The sequence below is a fragment of the Penicillium argentinense genome (genome assembly GCF_028826775.1).
Source record: "Penicillium argentinense strain IBT 30761 chromosome Unknown utg000011l_segment0_segment0, whole genome shotgun sequence".
Classification (NCBI taxonomy): Eukaryota; Fungi; Ascomycota; class Eurotiomycetes; order Eurotiales; family Aspergillaceae; genus Penicillium; species Penicillium argentinense.
In genome coordinates this window covers 219,258-246,055 of record NW_026622670.1, presented here as the reverse complement: position 1 = coordinate 246,055, position 26,798 = coordinate 219,258, and the positions used below count along the sequence as shown (strand labels likewise).

At 51.4% G+C, this 26,798-nt stretch overlaps 11 protein-coding genes across 11 annotated transcripts; 5 read left to right on the top strand and 6 right to left on the bottom strand.

Moving 5' to 3' along the window:
* Window positions 1–1,094: 1,094 nt before the first annotated feature.
* On the bottom strand, window positions 1,095–2,261 carry N7532_011094 (sodium:calcium antiporter; the record flags this gene model as incomplete). The annotated part of the gene is made up of 2 exons (XM_056623585.1): window positions 1,095–2,021; window positions 2,094–2,261. The coding sequence occupies 2 exons, from the start codon at window positions 2,259–2,261 to the stop codon at window positions 1,095–1,097; spliced, it is 1,095 nt and encodes a 364-aa protein (XP_056468573.1).
* A 574-nt stretch (window positions 2,262–2,835) lies between these two features.
* On the bottom strand, window positions 2,836–3,486 carry N7532_011093 (uncharacterized protein; the record flags this gene model as incomplete). The annotated part of the gene is made up of 1 exon (XM_056623584.1): window positions 2,836–3,486. One exon carries the CDS (start codon window positions 3,484–3,486, stop codon window positions 2,836–2,838), a length of 651 nt encoding a protein of 216 aa, XP_056468572.1.
* A 1,601-nt stretch (window positions 3,487–5,087) lies between these two features.
* Window positions 5,088–5,498, top strand: N7532_011092 (uncharacterized protein; the record flags this gene model as incomplete). The annotated part of the gene is made up of 1 exon (XM_056623583.1): window positions 5,088–5,498. One exon carries the CDS (start codon window positions 5,088–5,090, stop codon window positions 5,496–5,498), a length of 411 nt encoding a protein of 136 aa, XP_056468571.1.
* A 1,312-nt stretch (window positions 5,499–6,810) lies between these two features.
* N7532_011091 (uncharacterized protein) lies at window positions 6,811–9,023 on the bottom strand (the record flags this gene model as incomplete). Its single annotated transcript, XM_056623582.1, has 3 exons — window positions 6,811–7,935; window positions 7,989–8,828; window positions 8,892–9,023. 3 exons carry the CDS (start codon window positions 9,021–9,023, stop codon window positions 6,811–6,813), a joined length of 2,097 nt encoding a protein of 698 aa, XP_056468570.1.
* Window positions 9,024–9,267: 244 nt separating this feature from the next.
* N7532_011090 (ATP synthase subunit e) lies at window positions 9,268–9,744 on the top strand (the record flags this gene model as incomplete). The annotated part of the gene is made up of 2 exons (XM_056623581.1): window positions 9,268–9,562; window positions 9,671–9,744. The coding sequence occupies 2 exons, from the start codon at window positions 9,268–9,270 to the stop codon at window positions 9,742–9,744; spliced, it is 369 nt and encodes a 122-aa protein (XP_056468569.1).
* Window positions 9,745–10,330: 586 nt separating this feature from the next.
* Window positions 10,331–11,124, bottom strand: N7532_011089 (CSN8/PSMD8/EIF3K family protein; the record flags this gene model as incomplete). The annotated part of the gene is made up of 3 exons (XM_056623580.1): window positions 10,331–10,599; window positions 10,664–10,845; window positions 10,910–11,124. 3 exons carry the CDS (start codon window positions 11,122–11,124, stop codon window positions 10,331–10,333), a joined length of 666 nt encoding a protein of 221 aa, XP_056468568.1.
* Window positions 11,125–11,389: 265 nt separating this feature from the next.
* On the top strand, window positions 11,390–13,978 carry N7532_011088 (dolichyl-diphosphooligosaccharide--protein glycosyltransferase subunit STT3; the record flags this gene model as incomplete). The annotated part of the gene is made up of 6 exons (XM_056623579.1): window positions 11,390–11,519; window positions 11,574–11,597; window positions 11,685–11,765; window positions 11,862–12,455; window positions 12,518–13,646; window positions 13,708–13,978. 6 exons carry the CDS (start codon window positions 11,390–11,392, stop codon window positions 13,976–13,978), a joined length of 2,229 nt encoding a protein of 742 aa, XP_056468567.1.
* A 521-nt stretch (window positions 13,979–14,499) lies between these two features.
* N7532_011087 (uncharacterized protein) lies at window positions 14,500–14,971 on the bottom strand (the record flags this gene model as incomplete). Its single annotated transcript, XM_056623578.1, has 3 exons — window positions 14,500–14,591; window positions 14,777–14,901; window positions 14,958–14,971. The coding sequence occupies 3 exons, from the start codon at window positions 14,969–14,971 to the stop codon at window positions 14,500–14,502; spliced, it is 231 nt and encodes a 76-aa protein (XP_056468566.1).
* Window positions 14,972–15,726: 755 nt separating this feature from the next.
* On the top strand, window positions 15,727–18,206 carry N7532_011086 (RNA-processing protein PTA1; the record flags this gene model as incomplete). The annotated part of the gene is made up of 6 exons (XM_056623577.1): window positions 15,727–16,052; window positions 16,106–16,268; window positions 16,340–16,470; window positions 16,523–17,917; window positions 17,974–18,044; window positions 18,103–18,206. 6 exons carry the CDS (start codon window positions 15,727–15,729, stop codon window positions 18,204–18,206), a joined length of 2,190 nt encoding a protein of 729 aa, XP_056468565.1.
* A 2,445-nt stretch (window positions 18,207–20,651) lies between these two features.
* On the bottom strand, window positions 20,652–22,279 carry nop12 (rRNA-processing protein NOP12; the record flags this gene model as incomplete). The annotated part of the gene is made up of 2 exons (XM_056623576.1): window positions 20,652–22,097; window positions 22,157–22,279. 2 exons carry the CDS (start codon window positions 22,277–22,279, stop codon window positions 20,652–20,654), a joined length of 1,569 nt encoding a protein of 522 aa, XP_056468564.1.
* Window positions 22,280–23,702: 1,423 nt separating this feature from the next.
* N7532_011084 (uncharacterized protein) lies at window positions 23,703–25,943 on the top strand (the record flags this gene model as incomplete). The annotated part of the gene is made up of 3 exons (XM_056623575.1): window positions 23,703–24,618; window positions 24,684–24,753; window positions 24,806–25,943. The coding sequence occupies 3 exons, from the start codon at window positions 23,703–23,705 to the stop codon at window positions 25,941–25,943; spliced, it is 2,124 nt and encodes a 707-aa protein (XP_056468563.1).
* Window positions 25,944–26,798: the final 855 nt, after the last annotated feature.

Here is a 26,798-nt window from a genome sequence, read left to right as displayed (position 1 = left end):
TTCCTTCGAGACCATCAACTACTCATATTTGGTTCGAACCCAGCTTGAGCGCTTTTCCCCCGATTTTGTGCCGAAAAAGGGCGATTCTGCATAGCCGGCTCTTGACATCATGGCCGGATTTGGCAGTCAACTCCATTTCTCGAATCCTTCCAACTCCAACTCAACTCCAATTTCTAATCTAAAATGCGCTTGACGATGCAGTCGAATTTTCGGATCTCACTCACCGCCCATCCTTACCCCAGCGGGGTAATCGGTCGATCCTGGCGGAGGCAGCTCGTCGGCGATTCTATGGCTTCTAACCTTATTCCAACCTGGCTGAACACCCCCGCTCCACCCATCTCCGGTACCGCGGTCTCCTCTTACTTTTCCTCAGATTACGTCCGTGGCTATGGATTGCCCAAAGGGGTTAAGAGGAGGGAGTCGCGTGTTGTCGGGGATAGTAGGGCGTTCTCGGGTTGTTTGAGAAGTTTCCCCTCACGATTCCATCCCATTTGCGACATCGCGCCCGATTGACTCGACATGGAAATAAGTCAAATAACATTCTAGGTTTTGCTTGATTTGATTCTCTTTGCTTCTCAATGGAAGTTTGGCTCCTTGTCGGCATGCGTCATTCATCTATGTTTGTCAGCGGACTTTTAGGATGGACACCTAAGCTCCGTAGATCTTGCTATGTAGATCTCACCGGGACCTCGACTCGAGGATCCCGATTACCCAGGTGTATAACAGTCGGCGAATTTCTAATTTCATGGTCGAGACCGCGGATTGGCTTCAGTGCCTTCCATTGGAAGCTTATATGACACGCCGATGGTGAACGGTGAGACCCACTGATATTCGGTTCCACGACATCGGGTCTATGTATAGCCGATACCCTAGGGAAGAAGATGAAAGTTTGTCTGTATGTTTTAAAGACCTAGAATCCGATGCCGAGGTGCTCATCGGTCAGTATAGCGTTCAGTGCAAGGAAGCGGGTCCATCCATTCGTCGATCTTTGCAATCTATGGCGTTCAAAGTTTTCGTAGGATCGTTGAATCATGCTACTCACAATTTAATGCCAAATGAACAGCAGTTAGAAAGATATGTCAACTCCGAGATTGCTACCGTCTATAAATTGTAAACTCAAAAATTAGGAATGCGATATATGAAACCAAGAGCACGATTCCAGCAGCACGACTGGGTCCAATAAAGACGGCGGTCGTAAATCCCAAAGCAGAGAGCCAGACTGTCACCAAGTCAAAGAGGACAAATGTATCCGCACCCTTGGCTTGGAACCCCGTAACGGCAACCACGCCAATGCAGAGCGTAAGGAGGAAGATGTTACTTCCAGCTGTAGTTGCAACGACAATGCCCCCTTGTCCGCGGATTCCGCCTATCACAGAAATCAATTTCTCAGGTAGGGTTGTAGCAAAGGCGACCACTGTCAGGCCAAATACCGTGCCCGATAGCTGGAAAGAATCTACTATAGCACCTGCGCTGTGGGCGAGGATATATCCGGAAAGAGATAGCTCAAGCAGACCGATGAGAAGCTGGAGGATGTGATAATAGAGTGCTCGTGGTGTCTTTTTGTTCTCTGCATCTTTTCGTGGATCTCCATTACCCAGGAGTGGCGAACTTTCCGAGGCCGCACCCCGGTTGTCCCGATGTATTGACCGTTCCTCGTCAACAATGGGTATTTCATCGTCGATATCGCTATCGCTGTCACTATCCGACATTTGAGGTGGCTCTGCGATTCCCTTGTAAATGGCATAGCCAATGGAAACGAAATATACCGCGAATATAGCGATGAGAATCCCACCAGTGACTCGGTTGAGCAGGTTGAAATATGCCAAGACCACGAATAGAGTAGTCACAGACAGCAAAAGGAAAGAATATATCCTGGCGCTGCGGTCGAATTCCATCCCATCTGGATTCAAAATAAGACCAAATGAAAATGCACCGAGAATATTGGAGATGGCAGATCCCATAACGTTGCCCAGGGCTAGTGGACTGCGATGTTGTAGGATTGCCGCGATAATAACCGCAAGCTGTATCATTTCGTCAGCACAGTTGCCGAGAATTCACTGTAACATTGAAACACACTAGTTCAGGTATCTTACCTCCTCATACTCGGCTCCGGCCGTCAAGAGAGCAATGAGCGTTGGTGAAATGCCCAGTCGTCGCCCCACAATGACTGTATGGTCGAGGAACTTGTCTGCGCCATGGTCAAGGACGAAGATGCCTGCGACGAACGTTGATATATTGAAGCACAGATTGTCCCAGTCCATGAGATTAGCTTGATCCTCGATTAAACAGGCTTTTGGTATATTTCGGGTGTTGCCTTGAGTCAAAAGTTAAAGGAGCAGCAGATCACGTAATTAGTCACATGATCTGTTTTGGGTATCAACCACAAGTCACATGATCCGCTGCTATCGTGCCATCGCTCTCGAATTAATTGGGAATACGGTGTTGTTGGAACAGGAGATGTTTTGATGGCCAGATTCATGTGAATTTACTGCCCACTGTCTATTGCCGCTGTGGGGATTCTCTGTATTTATGTGTATTGACTTTTTCCAGGGGGAATTAGTGTAGTGCACCGGTTTGCACCGGTTTGGCTCTTGATATATTTTGGTGTCTGCACCAGCATTAATGTATAATTTTGATAGTGCTTCATGGTGCATTCATAGATATATTGTTATTGTCAAAAAGAAAAAAAAAAAAAAAAAATGTGTGTGTTGCAGTATCGTGGTACAAACCTTACACGTACTCTAGACTACATAGAAAAGTGAGAGAAAGGGCATGATATGATATAGACCTGGGGTCTCGGCGTACGCATAACGGCAGACTCTATCAAACAGGTCATCAAATAGATCCCCCAAGGAAACCGTCATACTCATCATCTTCAGAATCCGACAGTACTCCCATCCCTGTCTTGTGGGCATCTAGGTCAACACCCATTCTATTTGATCTTTCGCCTCCCATGAAAGCATCATAATTATCATCGTCATGATCCGAAGTTGGCGTTATGGCCTTCACATAATGAGCCTTAGGAATTCCCTTCTCACCAAGCTCGATGTCCTCCCCCCTTCTCAGAGGCGGAGAGCTCAGGAACGCATGCCGTGATACTTCGTCGTATATTATACACCTCCAATGTGTTGCAGGCCAGTCTAGCTTCTCCTGAGAGGTCTTCCAGGCCCCGAAGTGAGCGTGGATTGAGTCCATCGACGCTTGATCGAACTCTACTGGATCGGCGAAGATAACTCGACAGTCTTGAGACCACATCCACAGTTGCGGAACAAAACCTGCGCTCTCTAGTTTATTATTTGTCGTTGAGGCGTCTTCAAAAGGTAATAGGTCTGTGACAAGGGAGATAATGGCGTCGATGAACCGGGAGAATGCAGTTCCCGGCTGAGCAAAATAAGAGGTGCGGTAAACGATATAGCCCGACCTTTCGTCGATTTCCAAGGTATTGGGAGGGCATTTGGCAGGGCATGCTAACAAATTCACACCCATTTTGGTGAACTTCGCAATGGACAGGGGCGGAGTGGCTTAGAACGCGCGCAGCATTGAAAGACAAGAGGTATGCAGCCCGTCCGGTAAGAATAGGTATGTTGGCCGAAGTTGACTGTGTAGTCTCGCGCTCCAAAATGCCACCAAGAACAAACTATCCCAGGCCAGCCGATGCCGTACCAGGGGTGCTGCGAAGCCTCAAGTGCGATGTTCCTTCCGCACCCCCCCCCGGGCCGGCCCCCAACAGCCACAAATCAAGACCCTCGGGTTCCAGAGGACTCCTGTCCAACGGGTCACCGGATAAGCCCTACAGGTAGAACTGTTGGTTTTTACTGTGGCGCTAAGGGTCCGATGCATCTGGGATAGCGCGAGGCAAACAGCATCGCCCGAGATGGGCTAGCTAGTAGCAGGCCTAGCGACAGGGGTAGTAACGAGACCCTGGTGGCTCCAACCTAACGAAGCCCAGGCAATCTATCAACAGAAATTAAGGCGTGTCTGAATTTTCTCATCGTTTTTTACGTCAGGTCACTCGGTTCTGCCTCGGGCGACGTTTCTAGGCTGAAGAGGGTCAAGAGATGCGTTCATCCTATGCTTGTAAATGAGATGATTAAGGTCTTGTACAGTACTCTCGCTCGTCATAAATACTCAGCCTGGTCCCAAGATTAATTCAATGGACAACTAAACTAGTGTACTGGTGCTGATCGGCTAAAAAGTCTTCGGGTAGGTTTTATTCCGAATGAAATCTCGAAATAACATTATCTCTTGAATAGGTTTTATATACTTGTGTATTGCCACGAACGTATTCCTTTTACAAGTGGAACAGCACCTTTTCCCCGGACGGCCCCTCCGCTGCTCCCACCCTCCTTGCCAAACTTGGAACCACCGAGCCGCAACCCTGCTCTGGCTTTGCCTTTCGCCGTCTTCTGTTCCCATTCCCAACTATTCTAAGACATAATCCACAGTCGCCTAAAGCTCGCTACCACACGACCTGAGATTGCAATCTCATCAGCTAGCGCAGAGAATCATTACCCATCATTCGCCTCCTACATCGATAGTGCGTGCCATACACACGTACAAATATGGCGCTCCCAGAACCACCACTATGGTGTCGAATGTATGTGTACACTTTTGCATCAACCCTGGAATAAAGAATAAGCTAACTCAAGGAGTATACTGCTCATCCTCACCATCGGCTCCTTTGCACCCCAAATATTGCGTATACGAGGGACGCAGAGCATCAAGGGGATCTCACCATTCTACATCTTATGGAATGTCATCAGCGCCACGGAGCAGATCACGGTCTACTTTTTCTTACTTGCCAATCAATACGACCGGACCGCTAAAACCATATATTCCTGCACTTTCCCATCTCTGCAGGCGACTGGTTTAGTCTGTGTCACTGTGCCGTGGTCACGTTTCTTTTCCTAGCATTGTGAGATTGGGCCATCAATTTTTGAAGACAAGAATCACATAGGTTCTAATCATATCCTCCTAGGTTTGCCCAGATTCTGCTGTACAGTGACCGCCGTACTTCACTCTGCGTCCGCTATACCGTTTTCCTCCTCGTGTCACTCATCCCTCTTCTCATAGATGCCGTCTCGCCAATGCCCTCCGAGCCAAGAAAGTGGTGGTCTGCGATGTACTTCATTTTGCACATGATGCTCCTTTGGCCGGTAATCACATTCCTAGGCTGCTTCAGCATTTACCGTCAGGCGCAAGAGATCCGTGCAGTCTCATTTCCAAAGTCGCTTAGCCTGCAAGGGCGTGCTGTGCAAGCAATTGTCTTCACGCTCGTCTCTGTGGCATGGATATGGTGTCTTCCGTTTCCATATGAGGATCTGAAAGGCCATATGAATTGGAATACCTTCACCATCTGGTATGGGAGTATTGGTTGGGTCAAAGTCAACAGGTTTATCTTTGCCATCGGTCAGGCGATACTCCTTGCCCTAGCCTTGCGTCGGCGGTCTTCGGATAGTATTCAACGAGAAGGCGAGACGGAGCCACTCATTGGATAGAAGAGGGGGGCAGTAGAGATAATTAAGGTGACTATTTATCTTCAATGGACGTTCTGAACGCAAGTCGGAATTCAATTTCGTATAATTTGTAGTGATACTTTTCCTCATTCGATCAATGTAAACTCGATGCTGTTACTAGCCGGCATCACAACCTCAGGCCTGCCATCATTATCTGGCGGAAGAGTAACAGTTATCTCCTCAGCCACCACGACAGTGTCTTCATGATCATCAAAATTGCCCCAATTCCACCAGTCAAGGGGAGTCCCCTTGAACCCGTACCGAAATCGATCACCGGGCGCAAAATCCTTCGGGAAATCGCTCACAGTTCGTGTAAACGACCAAGACTCGCCAGGCATCAAATTCTGAAATTTGTTCCCCTCATTCATGCCAACATTTATTGGAGCAGGACTTGATCGGTAAGCGTGGTGTAGGAGCTCTCCATTCACATTGTGGCCCCTCCATTCGTCATTTTCTTTCACATAGAGCCGAAACCCATGGTAGTGACTGTCCATAATTCTGAACCTGGACGTGTGAAAGACGATCGGTCTCTTGTCATTTCCCAGGCTAGGTGCTTCGTCGTATGAGATCGTAACGGTAATAGGATAATCAAGTCTCGCTGCGAGCGAACGATTTCTCACAGATAGCGTTTCAGGACCAGCGATTTTCATACTCAGTACTGGAGCGTCCGCCGCCCGAGCAGACGGCATTGGTCGCGGCGACGAATCCCATTCTCCCACGTCGTCTTCAAGGTCGCCTTCATCGTCCACGATTTCGAATGACTGGTGTGCTCCACTGGGAAGTACTATCGCGGGTGACTTTGGAGCAAGCTGGTGATGCGATTTGCTAAAGTCCGCTAGCGGTCCCCAATCCACAAATGAATCTGCCCACCTCACCAGATGAGGTCGTAGTGATTCAGGGAGCGTCGGGCGTTAAAATAAACAGGTGGTAAATTTGTGGACCAGGAGACGCTGGTGCCTGGGTCAAGCTGCTTGAAGCAAGGGTTTTCTCGCTTCCCGAGGCGGCAGTGTTACCGTCACTCATTTATACAGCGGAATTCAGCCAATCCAAGCTACTCGAACATCACACACTGGTGCAATAAAGTAGGAACGCAAGGTCCATAAAATTATTGATTTGCAGAGGCAAATCTATTCGTAATGCCCCGTAGATACAAATATCCCTAAATAATGTGATTGAAGAGAAAAGGGGTATATGGCAAACAAAATGGGGGCATAGAATCAGAGGTATGCAAGACAGAAGAAACTCGAAAGCAAAAGGGAGTGGGTAGTTCTGTAGCAAAAGCCCATTCTCAGAACTAAGCCACCCTGTCCTTCTGCTCCAGCTTCCCAACAAGTCGCTTCATACCCCCCCACTCTTCAGCGGGGACCTCTTCTGACGGTCCACCCAAGCCCTTACCCACCTCAAATACCGTGACAACACCGTTAAGACCACCTGTAGCGAGGCGTCGGCCTTCACGTTCTTCCCATGCAACTTTGTTGAGACTGCGAGAGATACCGCCACTGGGACCACGGGATGGACTGGTTCGTACAACCGGAACTTCAGTGTCCGTGTAGAGATCCCATACTTCGACGTTGCCAGCTCCGTCGACCAGGGAGAAGACGCCAGGTCGGTGAGGGGACCAGCGGGCATCGTATACGACGTCCTCGCGGGTGATGTCCAGAATGGGCGAGACGACTTGAGCAGCTGCGGTCCCGGAGGTAACAGAGGCGGTAGTGGCTGGTGCCCGCACGCGCCAGAGTTTGACGCTCCAATCCAGACTTGAACTCAGCATCAGGTCGCCCAGATCAACAGGTCCGCGGGCGGGGTGGAATGCGGTAGACATGATCGGGGCTGCATGTCCGCGATAGGCGAGGCGGTGGTCTGTGCCTGCTTTGGCCCCGGCTCGGTCGTACCGGTGGCATGGGTAGATGCCTCCCTCTTCGGTACCGACGACGAAAAACGTTGGATCGGATTGCGGGAATGACATGGTTGTTGGTGCGAGATCCTCCGTCTTGGATGGAGGGGGAGTGGTCAGCTCCAGATACTCTTGTGGCTGCGAAAGCATGTCCACTGTCCAACCACAAACCACTCCGTCTGTGGAGGATGTCAAGATGTTGTGCGCATTCTGAGTACCGATGATAGATATGCTATACACTGGATGCGTGTGCCCAGATCCAGTAAGGGGAGTCTTTTGGACGGGGGCACCTCCGCCTGCACGAGAGGAGCGAGTATCCCATAGGAGAACCTGTCCAGAATACGAGCCTCCCACAATGAGGTTAGGGTGGAAAGGAGAGAATTTGGCAGTGAGGATGTCGGAAGTAGAGTGGAAAACGTATTCTGGGCGGGATTGCAGATGTTGGTTCCAGACCTGCACCAAACCGTCTGGTTCGTGGGGCGCAGAGGGATTCTTGGTATAAGACGCCAGCACTAATTCAGGGAACTAAAGCGAACATTAGTCAACGTAACATAATAGCTTGAAAAAATAACACATACCTTGGGGGAGAAGCTGATATCACTGATCATGCGCTTCTTGCTCCAGCGCTCGTCCCAGAACTGGCAAATCTCTCGGATTCCTCTCCTCTTCTTGCCAGTTTCTTCGTCTTCTTCCAAGTCCCCATCAACGCCGCCCAACTCGTAGTCTGCGAGAACATCGTATTCCTCGTCTAGAGCTCGCTCAATGACCTTTGCTGAGCGTTCCACGAAATCCAGGAAATCGTCCGATGAGGTCACAGCTTTCAACTCATCGTCATCGAGTGTGCGCATAGGGTAGCGAAGCTCAGAGGATTGCGCGGCAGCTGCTTCCTGTCCAGCTTGATTTGTTGCCTGCAATTCCTCCTCGATCTCAGCCCGAATCTTTTGTCGGATCTCCTCGTCACGCTCGCGATCCCGTCGACTGAGCCTCTTGCCCGAACGCGGGGCTCCGGCGAGTTCTTCATTGTCTGAGGCGACAGACCCATCTGGAGAATCAGAAGGCTGGTCCAATGCGTCTGTTTGCACGGCTTTGCTGTATGTTACAACTTCCGATTTGGGTTCAGGGGCGCGCGGGGCATGGGGTTGGGCTAGGGCTTCCGGTGTGGAGGTGGTGTAGGGTTCTTCTCCGACGGTCTGAACGGCAATTGATTGGGACTGGGGTCTAGACGAAGGCGTATAGGTCTCGGCATTCTCTCCACTCAGTTGGCTGGCGCTGAGTACGGAATTCGGGCGACTTCCTTTGCGCGACTGGCCCTCGGCGCCATGGCTAAGGGCAGCCGATCCAGGACGGTCAACGAGGCGTGAAATCAAATCATCGAGTTCAGCTCGACTACCAGAATGACTGGGGGCCGGCGAAACAATCTAGGATTTGTTTGTTAGTCCTTCGATAGAGCTCCGCAAGTGGTATCTTTGGGGCCGCATTACCTCTGAAGCATCCCCGACGCTGCTCCGGGTGTTGGTGAACTCCTTTTGGCGGAGCTCGCGCTGTTTCTTCAGCTCCGCAAGCTTAGCCCGCTTGGCCAAGATCTCATTTTTGCGCTGCTGCATGGACGACATCGTGAAATCCTACGACCCGGTCAAAGGCGTTGGAGCTGTAGTAGCGTGTTGCGCTTTATTTACGGGATGACATAAGCGCCGGTCCAAACGGCACCGGAAAAACTCGCGCGCAGAACAGGGACTGAACCTCGCCTTGCCCATCCCGAGGATACACTGCCATTGACGGTCGACTTCTGTTGCACGGTTCTTCGGTATCCCACTCTTCAATTTTTGCCGCCTTTCCGTCTCCCGAAGATCTACAAAAATGGCTAGCCAGGGTGTCAACGTGAGTCGCCATCCCCCGAAAGGGCCGACACGCTCGCCCCCCCAAATTGCGAAATCGGATGTTAACCACCCATCCCAATTGCAGGTCCTCCGCTACTCCGCCCTTGTGGCTGGTCTCGTCTACGGTGTTTACCACCAGTCCTCCATTAACTCCCAGGCCAAGCGCGCAGAGATCGAGCACGAGTACACCCGCAAGGAGCGCCTGATCGAGCAGGCTAAGGCCGAGTGGAAGAAGAAGACCCAGCCCCAAGAGGCCCAGACACAAGTCTCTGGATGTACGTGACCTTTCTCTCTGATTTCCCTCTGCCTATTGGCTTCCGGCGAGACCCAGGTGCCCTCTTCATCTTTCTCCAAAGCGCATCGCTAACCGAACATCATTACAGTGATTACCGATCCCGAGAACCCCAAGTTCGACCTCGAGGCCTTCCTGCAGGCCAAGGCGGCCGCCAACCCTTAAATGCGATACATTGAATAGAGTGGAGGAATGAATACGCACATCTTTTGCGAAACTCGCACCTCCTCCCCCAGGGTATTAGAAGCAACTGCTCGGGTCCATTTACTGTACGATTGATCAGGTCTGATTTTCACCCGAGTTGCGACATTGCGAGCGAGAGACGGAACGGTTTCTTTTTGATTCGTTTACTTTATTTTTTATCGGTTTAGACGTTATTTGGGTCCTGTACATACCCTGGGCTGTGTCGTGCGTTTGTACAATACAGTTGGACCTCAAGAGCAAAAGATCGTGTCATGCATTCCGGCGTTACAATGCTGGCTTCCGTTTCTGAAAGGCCAGTTCATGTCCTATGATACTAATTGTAGTATGCTTTCCTATCCTAAAACCCCCCGATCCGAACGCCGTCGACGAGAGGTCTTCAGAGTACTATATCAAGCATAGATCAGCAGGCGGCAATTCGTGGAGCCATGACCACGAGCCAGTTCTCCCGCCGGTATCGCCAGGGACGCACAGATTTGTCGCGCTCCATCTGTATTCTTTTCTTCCGAACCTTTCGAGCCGATGGCGTCTCTCTATATCTGAGTGTCCACTAGACACTAGGGGTTGAGAATATGGCCAACGCGCCACGGATGTCATTTGTAGGCTGTTGATCGGTTGGTGGTACGGTAATCCGAGAAGGATAGAGTAGCTGAGACTCAGGGTTCCAGGTCCATCCGCAAGCCGTGAGCTTCTGAATGATCGTCGGGTCACCTTGCTCTGCAGCTTGTGTATCGAGTCCCAGGAAGTTTGCAGCCACTGCAGGTCGGATCGCCTCGTAGGAGTTACTGACTGCGATCAGGGCTTGGTCTTGGAAGAAGCCTTGGTGTATGTCAGTAAACTATGAATGAGAACGCGTAGTGTTGTGTCCAGCCAATGAACCTACTTTCGTATCTCTTGATCAGCGGTTGTAGAGTCTCTGACCACTGTTGTCCACGAAGGACCCGATAGACTTGAGCATGTTCGGTCTGCCAAATGGCCCGGAGTAGAGTGAGACAGCTCTGAAGAGAAGGATCGTGATGCTTTAGGGTCTCCGGGAATCGCTGGGTCAGCGCGCGGGCTTCGGGGCTGTTGAGTTACGACACGTTAGCGACTACAGGATTGGAATCATGATATTGAAAATTCTACTTACATTTTTTTGGTGAGAAGATGAGCAAAGAAGAAGCTTGAATAGAAGAGGCAAAGGAGCTCAGGATCTCCGGCGCCGGTTTCAGGACTTCCACTGCCAGCGGACATAAGGCAGGCATCTGGTTCGTATTGTGATAGGATCTCATGGAGTTGTGAAGGGGGAGCATTTGATGCGATCAGTTTGGAGATCTGCTCCCTGCTGAAAGGAGGCAGCTCCATTGTGAAGACGACCAGCACTGAAGATGGGAAGCTGGAAAGATTTTCTGGATGTGTTGTGGTGCTGGCTGCTGGAATCGATGATGCGGGGAGCAGTCGGAGGTGGCACCTTTCCCCGACGCCAAGACCCTCAGAAGTGACCACCTTGCGCAGCTCTCCTTCTTGCAACCTTCCCACCAGGCAACCCATTGGCAGCTCTGCCCCATTCGTTTCTTGTTTTCATGTGTCATCTTTTCTGATCTGGACTTTGCTCCTTCTTCTGGCCATTATGGCCGAGTTTTCCCTTGATGTCCTGCTGAAAGGCAACTCCGGCAAGAACACGCGCGGTCTACTGCGGATCATTATCCTGCTCACGATCGCTGCCGCCGCCGTGGCCAGTCGCCTGTTCAGTGTTATTCGTACGTTCCGATGCCTCTGACTGTTGCAATTGATCGTCTAACATTCATTTTTAGGATTCGAAAGTATTATTCACGAATGTATGATCTCCCCTTGACAGTTCCCGGCGCCTACGACCTCCGAACGGCCAGATATACGGAGATGAGATATTGACCTTCGCATTGCAGTCGACCCGTGGTTCAACTTCCGGGCAACAAAATACCTTGTTCAAAATGGCTTCTATAGCTTCTGGGATTGGTTTGATGACCGTATGCTCTCCCCTCCCGAGGCTTGCGCGTCATTTGCAAGTCTCCGTGGATTGGTATCACAGTAGCGCTGATGGGAATTGCTTCATTTTTTTTTAGGAACCTGGCACCCTCTGGGTCGTGTCACTGGTGGCACTCTATATCCTGGCCTGATGGTGACCAGCGGCGTGATCTACCACATCCTGCGCTTCCTCACGATCCCTGTCGATATTCGCAACGTTTGCGTTCTGCTTGCCCCCGGATTTTCGGGCCTGACTGCCCTGGCAATGTATCTCCTGACCCGTGAGATGTCGCACTCGCCTTCCGCTGGTCTACTCGCTGCCGCTTTCATGGGAATCACCCCCGGATACATCTCTCGCTCCGTGGCAGGCAGTTACGATAACGAGGCCATTGCCATTTTCCTGCTTGTCTTCACGTTTTTCCTGTGGATCAAGGCTGTCAAGAATGGCTCGATCATGTGGGGAGCACTGACTGCTCTGTTCTATGGATACATGGTTTCTGCGTGGGGTGGATATGTCTTCATCACCAACCTCATTCCCCTCCATGTGTTCGTTCTTCTGTGCATGGGCCGCTATAGCTCCCGCCTCTACATTAGCTATACCACCTGGTATGCTCTGGGAACACTGGGCAGCATGCAGATTCCCTTCGTCGGTTTCCTGCCCATTCGCAACAGTGACCACATGTCCGCTCTGGGTAGGTCAAAATTCTTGATCTTGAAACAGTGTTTCTGTGTATATACTAACCGATATCTCCAGGTGTCTTTGGTCTTCTCCAGCTCGTTGCCTTTGCCGAATTTGTTCGAGCTTTCCTGCACGGCAAGCAGTTCCAGAAGCTGCTTACATCCATGGTTCTACTCACCTTCGGTCTTGGCTTCACCGGTCTGATTATCCTCTCCGTTTCGGGCGTCATTGCCCCCTGGAGTGGTCGTTTCTACTCGCTGTGGGACACTGGCTATGCCAAGATTCATATTCCCATCATCGCATCTGTTTCCGAGCACCAGCCTACCGCTTGGCCCGCCTTCTTCTTTGACTTGAACTTCCTGATCTGGCTCTTCCCAGCCGGTGTATTCATTTGCTTCCAGAACTTGAAGGACGAGCATGTGTTCGTAATCATCTATGCCGTGCTGGCCAGCTACTTCGCCGGTGTCATGGTCCGTCTCATGCTGACCTTGACCCCAATTGTCTGTGTCGCCGCTGCCCTGGCTGCCTCGACCATCCTGGACAGCTTCTTGGTCATGTCGAAGCCTACCCCGGAGACCCAGGCCAAGGCGAATGCCGATAAGTCGAAGGCTTTCTCCTCGACTCGCAACCCTGTCGTTGGAATCTACTCGTACTTCTCCAAGGCTGTTGTGACCGGCTCGCTTATCATCTACCTGCTCATGTTTGTTGCTCACTGTACTTGGGTCACCTCGAACGCGTACTCTTCTCCTTCAGTTGTGTTGGCTAGCCGACTTCCCGATGGAAGCCAGCACATCATTGACGACTACCGTGAGGCATACTACTGGCTTCGTCAGAACACCGAGGACAACGCCAAGATCATGTCGTGGTGGGACTACGGCTACCAGATTGGTGGCATGGCTGACCGTCCTACTTTGGTTGACAACAACACCTGGAACAACACCCACATCGCCACCGTTGGTAAGGCCATGAGCTCGCGCGAGGAAGTCAGCTATCCGATCCTACGCCAACACGATGTCGACTACGTTCTGGTTGTGTTCGGTGGATTGCTGGGCTACTCCGGTGATGACCTGAACAAGTTCCTGTGGATGGTCCGCATTGCCGAGGGTATCTGGCCCGACGAGGTGAAAGAGCGTGACTTTTTCACTGCCCGTGGCGAGTACCGCGTCGATGACGGTGCGACTCCCACTATGAAGAATAGTCTGATGTATGTTTACCCTCCCCCCGGCCCGCCAGTTCCAATTTCCGAGCTTACTCTTTTCTTCTAGGTACAAAATGTCTTACTACAACTACAACTCTCTCTTCCCCGCCGGACAAGCCGTTGACCGGGTTCGTGGTGTGAGACTGCCTGCGGAGAGCCCCACGCTCAACACCCTTGAGGAGGCTTTCACCAGTGAGAACTGGATCATCCGTATCTTCAAAGTCAAGGACCTCGACAACTTTGGCCGTGATCACAGCAACGCTGTGGCCTTCGACAAGGGCCTCAAACGCAAGCGGGCGACTAAGAAGAAGGGACCTCGCGTTCTGAGAACGGAGTAATCACTTCTTAGAGATGTTTTTTCTGTATTATTTGATTATTCTGTTGACGCACCTTTTTCGATGACGACAGGAATCTTTTGTCCTGTATTTCCCTGCGGGTGATGGATATACTTGAGCATAACAGCTTCGACGTAGTATGCAATGAAACCCTCTTGGAAATGTCATCTCATATGGTCGTAATAAGAAATAGAGGTGCTAGACGTGAAATAGGAAGGAGAAGAGATTTAGATTCCAGACAAGGCCTGTTATAATGGACTTCCCCTTTGTCAATCTAGCCTGTACAGAATAATATAGATGCCAATGAATCAAAGCCGCTGAGCTCCCAGGTCACGAAACGATGACCTGGTCAAAAGACTCCATAAACCCCGAAGTGCTCCGTTGCTGTTATCACACGGGCGACCATGTATATGGCCATTTCAGTGCTTCCACCTCTCGCGAATAATGCGACTGATATGGTACACGCAGACTTTCCAAGAGAATCGAGAATGCTGCTCAATCCCGACGGATCCTCGGTATTGCCCTTATTTCTTCTCGGCTTGGGGCTGCGCGGGCGCCTCGGGGACTTTCACGTCAGAAAATTCCTCCTGGCCGACGGCGCGGATGGTGTAGGCATCTATGAAGAGCGAGTTGTCAGTCAAATTACTATAGGGGAACGCTTGCGCATGGGTTGTGAGATTGGGGATCCGGTCTGGTCTCGACTGCGGCGGGCTGGTCGCACGACGCTCGACGTCACGACGACTGGATGGCGGAGGGCGAAGAATGACACTTGAAGGGGATTTCGTATGGAACAGCACGTACAGACACCGATTGTGAAGGCGAACAGGCCGAATCCAGTGAGGGCGTTCTTGACCAGGAACGGCCGGCGGGCACGCAAGAGAGCGGCGCCGGCGCGGTAGTCCTTGCCGTAATATGTGGAGTTGAAACTGTCGAGGAGGTCAGAAAGGCGCCCTAGTTAGAGAATATGGACTCGGTAACGTACATCCCAGCAGCCATGGCGAACGCGGTGGTGGTCGAAGAAGAAGAAGCGAAGCCGAGTTCGCGAGGTCGGCCAAGTCTTGGCGGCTCGAAGGCATCACTGGATCAGCCCATGCCGATAACTTGAACGTTATAGCGTAGGTTGATTTGCTGAAAGTATTTCGATTTATGCTAAGAATATATTCTAAGGAATTTCCGACATCGCATCTCTAGAATTACTTATTGCAGCCATTCTCTTCAATCCTCGGATTGTTTTCTTCAAACACACCCTCCATAGGCCGATTATCATTCGAGCGTCATCTCGTCGGCGATTGGACCAGATAGAAACCTTTGTAACACTCCGAGACGCTCCCCACCGTAAAGTCGTTCACTTTCCTCCTCGCTCGACGGTTTCGATAGTGACTGTGGTCGTTTTGGCGACGAGGTGCAGCTGCCGTGGCTGACCAGGGCGGCCATCTTATTTCCCCAACTTTTCTCGGCCCCTGCGAACCTTTCGACTTCCTCCAGCTCCTCCGTCTTGGGACGCCCGCCAATCTCGCCCTCTCACCCACACTCCTCCACTCCTCCATCTCGTCCTTTCTGCATTCTTCTTCACGGTCGTCGCAGTATCGCAGTATCTCCGGGCGCATGTGCGTTAGTGCCGCCTAGCTCGCAGCCTGCATTCGCGCGTTCTGGCCCGAGTAGGAAACACGTTCAGTTTAGCGATTGCGCCGACCTCACCTTCGCCCCCCTCAATCCTCCAACCGTAACCACCTCGAACACTCTCGGCTGCGATGGCTTCCCCGGCTGTTCAGCTCGGCCAGCTGAATGCAGCCCGTAATCTCGTCCTCAGCGACGCCGCCCTCTACCCAGATGTCGTGAACGGGATCCTACCTATCATCGGACCCAAATCGAGAATTGAATTGCGACGATGGGGCGCAGACTTCATGGCAGAGACCTTCGCTAGCCCGGTTCTGTCGACGGCACTGAAGGAGCAGTTTGCGCCCAACGTGCTCCAGACTGTTCAAGAGATCTTGGCCCTTCCCGAGACAGACACGGCGGTGCTACAGAGCTTGGTTCAGGCCGCAGCCAGCCTCTATCCATTGATATTTCGGCATATGTAAGTTCACTATAAGGCAAGTGGGCTTGTTGTGAGGTACTAACAAATAAAAGCGTGAATCATCCGGAAGATACGAAGTCATGGGAAGCAATGAACACGATTAAGCAGGATATCTTGCGCAAGATGGACTCGTTTCAATGCTCGATCAAGATTTGCTGTGTCAAGTTTCTGCAGCGTGTCGTCCAAGTTCAAACGCCTGGCACTGCGGACCCAAGGGTGAGGTTTACAAGCCCATTCATTTCTGCAAGCTCTCTGTCCATCGTACTGACTTTTGACCTTTTGTGTAGCGACCGGATCAAAACGAGACGTCTCTCGCGATTGTCCCTCGAAACCACGCCGTTCTCACAATCCCCCACCTTGAAGCCGAAGCTTCGGGACTGCTTGACCGATTGCTGGGTGTTTTCCAAGAAGAAACATGGTATAATTCCAAGAGCTTCTGTCTAACGAATTCATACTGACACGATTTGCAGCGATGCGCTTCTCGTGAACGCAACCTTGAATTGTCTCGCCCCCCTCATCCGCACGCGCCAGTCCATCTCGAATAAGATCATCAACACCGTTCTAGACTTCTTCCCCGCGAAGCATGTGCGCCCGCCATTCACACCCACCGTCCGTGTCAACGTGAAGTCTATGGAGCGGACGGCAAGGGCATTGCTTATCAACGTCATGAGGAAGCAACCGGCCAATCCTCACATGAGTAAAATGCAGCTGTACATTGAGCGTTTGATGCAATCACGGCTCGACTCAGTAGAGGATCCATCCCGCAAGCGTGGTCACCCTAGTGAGCCCACCGACGGCTTGGATAATGCGAAACGGGCTCGTCTGGACGCGCTTACTCCTCCCTTAATGAAGATCCCGCCTCTGCCTCCGGGTCCAACGAGCTTCAACCAGCTCTTCACCCTCACCCAGGACGCTGGCCTTTCATCGTTTGACGTCAAACAACTTCCACAAGATATTCTGGTGAAAATTACTGTGCCTCTTCTTGCACAGGTCAACCAGTCTATGCTTACGCAAGCTGTGGAGGCTGTCCGGAATCGACTCCAGACCATCACCAAGGAACAAACCTTGAAACTCCAGCAACTGAACCCGCACCAAGGTACCGCCGCCGACGACGACGATGACGATTACGAGCCCTCATTCGAGCCAGCGGACATACCTGACAGTGCTGATAAAGAGGCCGCTGCTATTGCGGATGATGCAGTAGACCTCCATCCGGATCTGGTCTCTCTGGGTCCATTCGTTCTGCCGCAGCCACCCCCTCTTACCGAAGAGGAAGCAATTGACGTGGGCCGTAGTGCCGTGGCCCGTGTGTTCAGCATGATTACCCAGCCGGAAGCTGCCCCGTCGACAGCAAAGACAAATAATCAACAGCTCGGCTTCGCCAGATTGGCTGGAAGCACATTCGATCGAGATGCCTGGGTTGTGCTGCTCGCCCGACTTGCCACCCGTGCACCAGCAGGACTGGAAGGGGATGGCAAGTCAGCCGTTGCATCACGACGACAGACGACCATCGCTGATTCCATCCGTGAGACTCTGTATCGGTTCATCCTAGAGGACTTCCGGGGTAGACTCAACATGGGAATTACCTGGCTCAACGAGGAGTATTACAACGACCGCGTGCAGATGAAAGCTGTTTCTCGTCAACACGAGGACGATGAGGATTCTCAGCCCCATGTGCCACTCCATTATGACAAATGGGTTCTGCGACTCCTGGACGGATTCCTTCCGTACTTGGATTCAAAGGATACTAAGGTGCTGGTGCGCTTCCTCAGCGAGATTCCCGATATTGTCCCCGAAGTCACGCAGCGAGTCGCCAGCCTGGCAAAGGACCCGGAACGTGTGAATCTTTGCGTGCAGGCACTAATGTGAGTTTTCTTTTTGCTTACGGACCACCTTTCAGGCTAGTTACTAACTTCGCCAGGTACCTGGTCATGTTCCGGCCGCCGGCCCGCGAGCTGTGTCTCAATACGGTTGAAGAAATTTACAACACATGTATGTGTGACCAACTGTTCAACATTACCCCATAACTGAGATGCTAACAATTTCGTAGACGAGGAATCCCGCCCTGCGGCCGGAAAGGTCCTGTCGAGATGGCGACCACAGGCGATCCAACCAGCAGAGTCAGGTGCGAATGATGCAGCGGCCTCGCAATAGAGCCATCACACCATCGGTGTAGATATGGTCTTTTTTTAGCATCGAGGATTCGAAGAAAGGTGACTTTTCAGTTCTTTCATGTCTTTATCCTACATAAATATTCTTATTCGAAATGCGAATCGCTTCTGGCATGAGAGAATTGGATGTGGACGGCTTGGGAAGTGTTGGGCATATTGCCACTCATCTACGTACATGTAACTGCAAAGAAAGTAGAAAGATAGTAAAAGCAGGGTTCGCGGGGTGAACTCGACCAGCATGACTCGAGCAAGTGAAAATAGCTGCGCTTACGCCGCTGCACTGGTGTGGATTCCAATTTAGAGAGTGGGTCACGACAGTGTGGGGTCGTGTCCCTTACTCCGAACCCTAATTTAACGCTATCTTGAAAGTATGACAGCCAATTCTGGAGTTCCGGCTAATTGGCGGTTTTGTGTGATTACTGCCTACGGTTGTGCTGGGTAGAAAGAGCCTAGTCTAGGCCAGGATGGGATATCGTTACGTGGGTGGAAGGTGAGGTCATCTTATGAAAGTCCAAGTTCCTATTCAACTCCACACACCAATCACTCATCGCTGAATTCCCTGATGCCGTGTCCAAGTCATGCTCCGGCGGTCTGGTTTCCCCGATACGGTGTGCAAGTGTGGGACTGAACAATTAAATATTCGAAATCATTTGGTTTTGTCCAAACATTCATCAACAATCTGCTCAGTTACATGCTTTCGTCTTTTCAATACTCTTCCGAAGGCTGATCATCGCTACGTTGTCCATCGGACCGAAAAAGGTACGTGCGGGATCAGGTTCAGGGATTTTCTGGCCGCGTGCCTTGAATGAATGTTCGGAATATTCTCTGAGAGGTTTTGCTTCGTGTTTAGATATGTTTACTTAGAGAGTTGTTTGTGCGAGGTTGCGAGAAGCCTCTTCGCGAGCAGCCTGATTCACGCCACCAGGCATCGTGATAATCGGAGTATGGAGGCTAAATTTGGCTACTTAGTTCACCTATTGAAATGACTTTCAAGTTTGCTCAAAGAAAATTCATTGTTCAGAAGTTTCTGAATATCGAAAATTTGCCTTTGCGTTGGGAGAAGCTTGACTGTAGATTGGGACTGTGGACAAAGAGGATTTTTAGATGCTGAGGACCTCCTCATTTGTACCGCAGAATATGAATGAATTTACTATAGACTTGGGACTACACATATAGTGAGACATACTGATGTTGTATGCATAATATCAAGTAGTATATCGCGCGAGACTGGACATCTATCCTATACATGGATATTTGAGATGATCAAATTCCTAGTTGAGCTTGTGGCTGCTGCCATGTTTTGGTCTGCTTTCCAGATTTGGGAATAGGTCGGGCTTCAATCATGCTGAAACACCAGCAATATCGAGAAAAACCTGCATAAGTTGTCTCACTGGCCTTCGGTCAGATCCTCAGGACAAATCGAAAACCATCGAGGAGTGCTCCTGACTCTGTACCCAGATCCTGTCCGACCAGCATGTAAGAAACTCTTCTGTGGAATGGCTTTCCTATTGTGGATACTTCACGCCATAATAAAAGGAATTAAGGAGCACGAGAAGGAGGAGGGAAGGAGGACGAGAAGATGGACGTTTGTGATTGTCAGTAACTTTAGAGCATGGCGGGCTGTCGATCAAACCTACAGAAATGGGCCTCTCCCCTCTGTGATCTCCAATGGAAAGTCGAAACATCTCTCCGTGGCCCAACTGCACTTTTGAATGGCACAGTTGAAGAAGTCTACCACTAAGTCTTTAAGATAAACCCCAACTTCGAAACCGAATACCCAATCCCGGAAGGCCTTTCTTCGGAAGATCAAGCCCTGGACAACGCTACGTCGTCTCATGGTATTATTGCTTCGGTCAATGGGCCCCTGCTCCTTCGAGTCCTATTCGGGACGGTATCAACTACCTGAGAAGGGTTGTAGGAACACCTACAAACAATCCTGGGTCTAGATACTGTGGCAGGGTCAGTTACTCATACAATGCTGCTATTTACTGGTGATATGATGCAAGTTTCGTGATGGCATTGCATCTGATCTATACTAATATCTGAACGGTCTCATAGAATACACAATATAAAGCACTGGACAGCTTCAACAGTATTGCTGATAGGGCTGAATATATTGCAAGTCGCTGCTATAATAATGGTCAGACTTCCAGTTCAGACTTTTTACAGTAATAATTGGAAAGTGGTTGTGCGCCGGGACAATTGCTAGACTGAAAAAGTGGTCTAGTATGAGATAGAAGATGCATACGGAACATCGATGATTCGGCCAACTTGATAGTACTTGATAGTACAATGTATGGGGCCACGGCGTGTTTATATCCAAACAAAGATCATGTAGTTAATATCTGCACAGTAATTCATATGCCCTTCCCAACGCCCAGAAGATAACAAAAATAGGTGTTTTTTTTTTAAACTCGTCACATCACAATCAAGGCTTCTGACCTCCAGCAGCACGATAAGCCGCAGCACGCTTGCTGCCATGGTTCTTCGGCTTGCCCTTTGAGCCACGGCTCTTAGTCTTGACCTTGATGCGAGATCCATCCTCCGTAGCACGATGACCCTCAAACACCATGGAGTTACCCGCAATACCACCCTTGCCAGCCTCCTTCATCTTAGCTGCGCCGGCCCGGCCGAGCAACTTATTGGCACGACCCTGAAGAGTTTTCTGAGCGAGATCGCCCTTGCGGGAATCCTTGTTATCGTCATCACGCTTCTTTGCCATCTTTCTCGCGCGGGTCACGCGCAGTTTACGCGGGAGCAGAGGAGGGAACTTCTTCTCGTTTAGCAACAGTGCGGCCTCGACGCCGTTTCCATCGTAGAATTGTACGTAGGCAAAGCCCTTTCCGACGCGGGTGGCCCGGTCACGGATAACACGGACGAACTCAACACTCTTCTTGTCTTTCTTGTCCTTGGCGCCTGTGTTCTCGTTGAAAGTGCGCCAAAGACCTTCTTCGATATCGGCCGGTGCGCGAACCTTCTTCTTCTTGCCGTTCTCGTCTTCGGTGGTACCCTCCTGATCGACGAAGTCAAGATTACCAACGAAGACGCAGCGCTTGTGGTCAATCTCTGCCGGGTGGGCGATGCTATCAACCCGGATGTGTCGGTCCAACACGACGGTTCCGTTCAAGGCAGCGGGAGCCTTGCGAGCGGCTTGGATCGTCGTGTACACAGCGTAGGCGTTTGTGCTGGGCGTGGTCTCATCAAGAATCTCACGTCTGGCGAACGAAGCGCGCTTAGGGAGCCCGCCGCCACTGGCGAAAGGAACGGAGCGGAAACGAATGGAATCGACCTTGTGCGGTCCGCTGGATTCGGGAAGGCTCGAGCAGAAGGATGCCAGGTGTCGGAGCAGGGTCTTCTTGGCAGATTTGGACTTGATGGCTTGCGTTGAGACATTACCAAGGAAAACGGTACGGTTGGACTTTTCAACCTCGCTGGTCTTCGCATTGCCGGATACACTCTCGTGCACTGGCGGAGCGGTTGTCTTGTCGCCACCGTCTTCCTCATCCTCCTCATCGGACTTATCGCTTTCGTCGGAGGTTTCCTTGGCAGGTTTCTGACGCTTGGACTGCTCAGCCTTTCGCTTCTCGTCGGCCTTTTGCTCTTCCTTCGCGATGCGACGCATATAAGATTCTTCCACATCCTCCTCGGCAGGACCGCGCTTGCGCTTACGGCTTTGGGGCTCCGCCTTCTCCTCTTCCTCTTCCGAAGAAGCAGTCTCGGCATCATTTCCCTCAGAAGCATCCTCCATCACTTCGTCCTCGGAATCGGGCGACTCATCCGACTCAGCGGTATCTTCCTTTTCGGCCTTCTTGGCGGACTTGTTTGCAGGTGCATTGGCGTTGTATTTCACGGCAGGGGCTTTAACAGGTCCGGACTGAAAGAGACATGATTAGTATGACGGGTTTGTCTCCAAGTTTTCTTGTCAAAACGTACACTCTGCGCGAAAAGCGAGGTCAATGTTGGGTCCAGAGATGCGTTACCGCTCAGGAACGGAAGGCCGTTGCTGCTCGACACCTTGGAGTCCGACTTGGACTGCGACTTCGATTTTTTGCCCATTCTGAAGAGGGTATATAGTCCCAGAAAGTGTTGAGATCTTTGAGGGAGGTCCAATGGGTGGAGTCGAATTCAAGTTGGTCGGGGACAAACTGCGCATAGCTCCGAACTTTTTTTTCGTTGCGCTTATCGGTCTTGGCGCGGGAGCTGTTGCACATCACATGATTGGGTAGATTCACTATGCATTTGCAAGAAAGTGCAGTGAGATTCACTGGATATTTGGTGATCTGACGCCGTTTGACTTTTGTTGGCTATTTCGTTAAAAAACGACACCAATATATTTTTCCTTCCAAAATTATTTCTCCATGTCTTACGACAAGAATGGTCTCCAACGCCCACGCAGCCTCCTTGCAAACTTGAAGATCACTGCAAGACTCAAACTAGTCATATACCTGGGCTAGCTGGCTGGTAACATTCCATCTCCTACTGCCATACTCAATCATGCCTCGTCATCACTGCTATGGCTGTTATTGTCCGCGCACCGCCGTCTCCGGCGACGTCAGTCCCACGTGACCTGGGAGGTTTTGCGGGCGGTGAACCTCGGGACGGCAGTACATGCCCCGTCACCCGTCTCTGTTGCTGCACCCCATCATAGCATCGTCCGGCTTCCTCCCTCCTTTCAGTGGGCTATACAGTCGATTTGCTCCCACCATCGCCCCTGTGGGCATTGCGGTAATCCTCGATATTCCCCCGCCTCTTCATGTCGACCGTCCTCCCGCGACCCTCCACTGTGGTCCTGCCCGCTTCCTAGCCGACCTCCCCTCGCTGTTCAGCACCGGCGCATCAGTGATCCGACAGCTTTTCGCGGTCTTTTATACCTGTGAGACGCGTGGGCCTGGATTTTTTAAATTCCTGTGTGCTCAAACCACACGGGTAGTGAGGGTCGTGCTCGATCGCGAGCAGCTTTGCTCGTTCCCAGCGGCGCTCCCGGCGCATTGTTGAGACTGTAGGTCGCTCGCCCTTCTACGACACCCTCATGAATTATTTGGTCCCGTGTTGGGGTACAAGTTCATCCTAGACTCCCTGGGAAGCTTTTCCACAATCATTTATGCGTGCGCAGTCGCTGGTTCCTCCTGCGAGCGACGCTTGCCGGCTCTGGGGGAACGTTGCCGCGATGATCAATCTCCGCACCGCCTTCTCTGGAGGCGCTGACCTACTAGTCGCACCCACCCAACCACTTTTCCTCCCACCAGTTTTCCCCGGGCAATTCGGCCCAGATAGCATGGCAATTGAGCTAATCGATTATCTGGTTGTTTTAGACTCTCACGCAAAACTTCACCTGGTGGACCGGTGACCTTGCCGCCAACCTCCCACCCACAACCAAAACGGTGCCACCGACGGCTTTCTGGCACAACGCGACCCGAACACACCTCCCTTCTCCCAATACCCCGCGCCTTGCATTTCCCTGGCCTCTCTACCATCGCAGATGGAGGTAGCCGAAAGCAGAGAACAAGCCTCCGTTGGACCGTCAACGGGGGCCGAATCTACCATGGCCAATGGCGAAAGAAACCTCTTTCTCGATGATCCGCTCATGGACGACGGACGCTCCAGTAGCCTGAGTGAGATTGACGACGTATCCGACAACGAGCCATCTGACTTCGAAGACTCCCCCAAGCCCGAGAGGCAACTGGAAAATGACTCGGAGGCGGAAACCGAGCGGCTCGAGGATTCTCCCCACAACATCCGAAAGCGAGATATTGTGATTAGCGCTGGCAGTGCGGGCCCTAGCCCGAGCAAGCTTCACCAGTCAACTACCCTCGACGACGTCAATGAAGAAGACGAGGAGGAGGAAGAAGAAGAGGAAGAGGAAGAAGTGCCAGTGGCGGACGACTCGCCCAGCAAGCGAAGGCCCTCCCAGAACAACGGAGTCCTTGATGAATCTCTTGAACTCGATGAAATGGAGCTGCCTGATGGTTTCGGAAGGAAGCGCAAACGCGTCGAGGCCGGCGATGATGAGACCGGTACTGAAATTGGCGACGTGGAACCGATCAAGAAGCGCCGAAGCTCCATTAAAAGCGATCTGAGCGACCCAATTGACGACGATACCCCTCTGTCACCAGAGCCGATGATGGATGACCCTACGGCGATCAACGAAGATGACGAAATACCCGTCGACGACCTTCCCGAATCAGAACTCCCGGCTGCATCGGCCAAAGGAAAGAAAGCCAAGAAAGGCCAACGGAAGGGAAGACGGAGTGAAGATGGGGATGAAGAGATGGAAACCGTTGGCGACCTCGCCGTCGAGGATGTTCCTGAGGACGCTCTCGGCGAAGATGAAGAGCCCGTGGACCGCGTCGAAGGACCCCAGAGCGCGGAAACAGCTGCGAGGGTGGAAGAAGAATGTAAGTTTCATGCTGCTGAAGTTTTGTTGAAGGAGACATCAGATAGAACTAACATGCTGCTTCAGCCGCGAAGAAGACGTCGGCCATGGAGTCGCTCGCGACGTTGGAGAGAGAATTTGCAACGTTGCGTGATAAGTAAGAGCCCTTGCGCTTCAGTTTCTGACTTCGTTTACTGACCTTCTTCCAGGATTTATGATGAGCGTATCTCGAAACTCAATCGTGAGCTCGACATGCTTTCTGGGGACAACCCGACCCACCCCGAATACTTGCGCCAGGTCGAATGTGTGCAACGTTACCGGGATGCCAAGATCAAATACGAAGATACCTTGTTGCACTACCGCATGAAGGCCCTGTTGAACAAGAGCTTGGCCGAGCGTGCGCAAGCACTCAGCACGTTCTTCCAAAAAGTTCGAGAAGTGCGCGAAACCCACTCCAGTGCGATCAGCCAACAATTCTACGCCATTCAGCATGACCGTTTCAAGACGGACGATTTGAGCCCCCACCACGTCATCCCATTCCCTACCCGTCGGTCCCAGCAAATTGCACACCAGGCCGCCTACAACCAGGAGGTTTCGGTCATGGCTGGTGTCGCCAAGTATGTCGGTTTCCCTGCAGCGCCGACTTTACTGGGAGCCCGACCGTCGGAGCTTGATGATGATATGGAGAAGATGGGAATTGCGGTCGAATCTCGTGCCACGGCTCCGAGACAATCTTCGTCTTCGACATTACCACAGCCCCGGGGTACCATGTCGGCCATGTCATCCAACATGTTTCGCACTGCAGCTGCAGCTGAGGAAGCTTTCTTAGAGCACACTCCTTGGGCCAACCCCCAGCACCCGATTCATCAGCAACAGGCACAACAACATCAGTACACTCAACATCAGCGGCCCCAAGGACGACCCTTCGAGGCTCCCCAAGCGTCATCATTTGCAACCCCTGCAGCTCAAAAGCGGGTGGTGGATGTGAACGCTCCAAACGGATCAGCGTCTACCATCCCTGAGAATGCCTCGGCCGCCAACTCGTCGGCGAACAATACTCCCTACGGTATCGAGCAAGATCCACGAAACTCAAATCAGGGACCGTGGCGGAATCTGGACTATGATATCGAACGCAAATCTGGCTTCCGTTCCCAAAGCTCCTCCCCGCTTGATGTGCGGAAATCTCAACCGCACCCAGCTCATGGCCTCGAGCACCGCTCTCCAGCCACCGACATCTCTTCCGCCCGCAACCCCCTCTTCTCCCCCCCCCGCTGCTCGATCAAGTTTGTTCCCACCACCCACTGGCCCCAAACCCGATGCCTCCTCTCTCCCGTCAAAACCCATTGATACAGCACATTATCGTCCTCAGCAACCCGAGATATCAACAGGGTCAAGTTCAAGTCATATGCCAGCGCGGTAAAGCACGACTGCATCATCAATTGTGTTTTGCTTCCGCGCCGCACAACTCTTACGACCGAACTCTCTCCCCGACAGAAAATCAACTCTCGACATGTTTCGAGGCCTCTGCATCATGTTTCAAATCTCCCCTAATGAAGATTCCCCCTATCTTTTTCTTTGATTGTGCTGCTGCCCAGCAGAACCAAATGTATTTCTGATCAGCGTCGAGCTAGAAAGGAGAAGACATTGAATTGCGCGTGCCGTTCTTGCCCGAACCCGGGTTTCTCAATTCAATTTCTTCTCGAGACCACATTTACATATGGGAAACGGCGGTGTTTTCTATCTTTTCACGGAGCCCATGTGGTTTCCTTTACGGCTGCATGGAAAGGAAATTGGATACTTTTTTCTCCTTCTTTCTCTCTTATCATATGAGGTGTTTGTATGGGTATGGAATTGCCTTTTGTTCTCTTCCTTCTCTCTTCTCCCTCCACTTCTTTAACGGTATTGCCTCTTGCCCAGCGATTGTTCTGAGTTTATGTTGATTTTGAGAAATGTCTTTCTCATGTACGTTTTTCCTTTTTCTTTTGATCTCGAGTTTTGGCGTTTGTGGGTGTAAATACCACGCATACATATCGGCCTGTTGGTGTTTGTTCAAGGTATCAGCTGTGTTATTTCTGGCGCAAACTCTAAACGGATGATTCAATGTCTTTGTGTGTTCTTGTACGTAGTGGTGTATTCTCTCCTTTAATTGATGAGCTCTGGCTCTGCGAGCAATAATCTCCAACTCCTTCTGATACGAAGAAT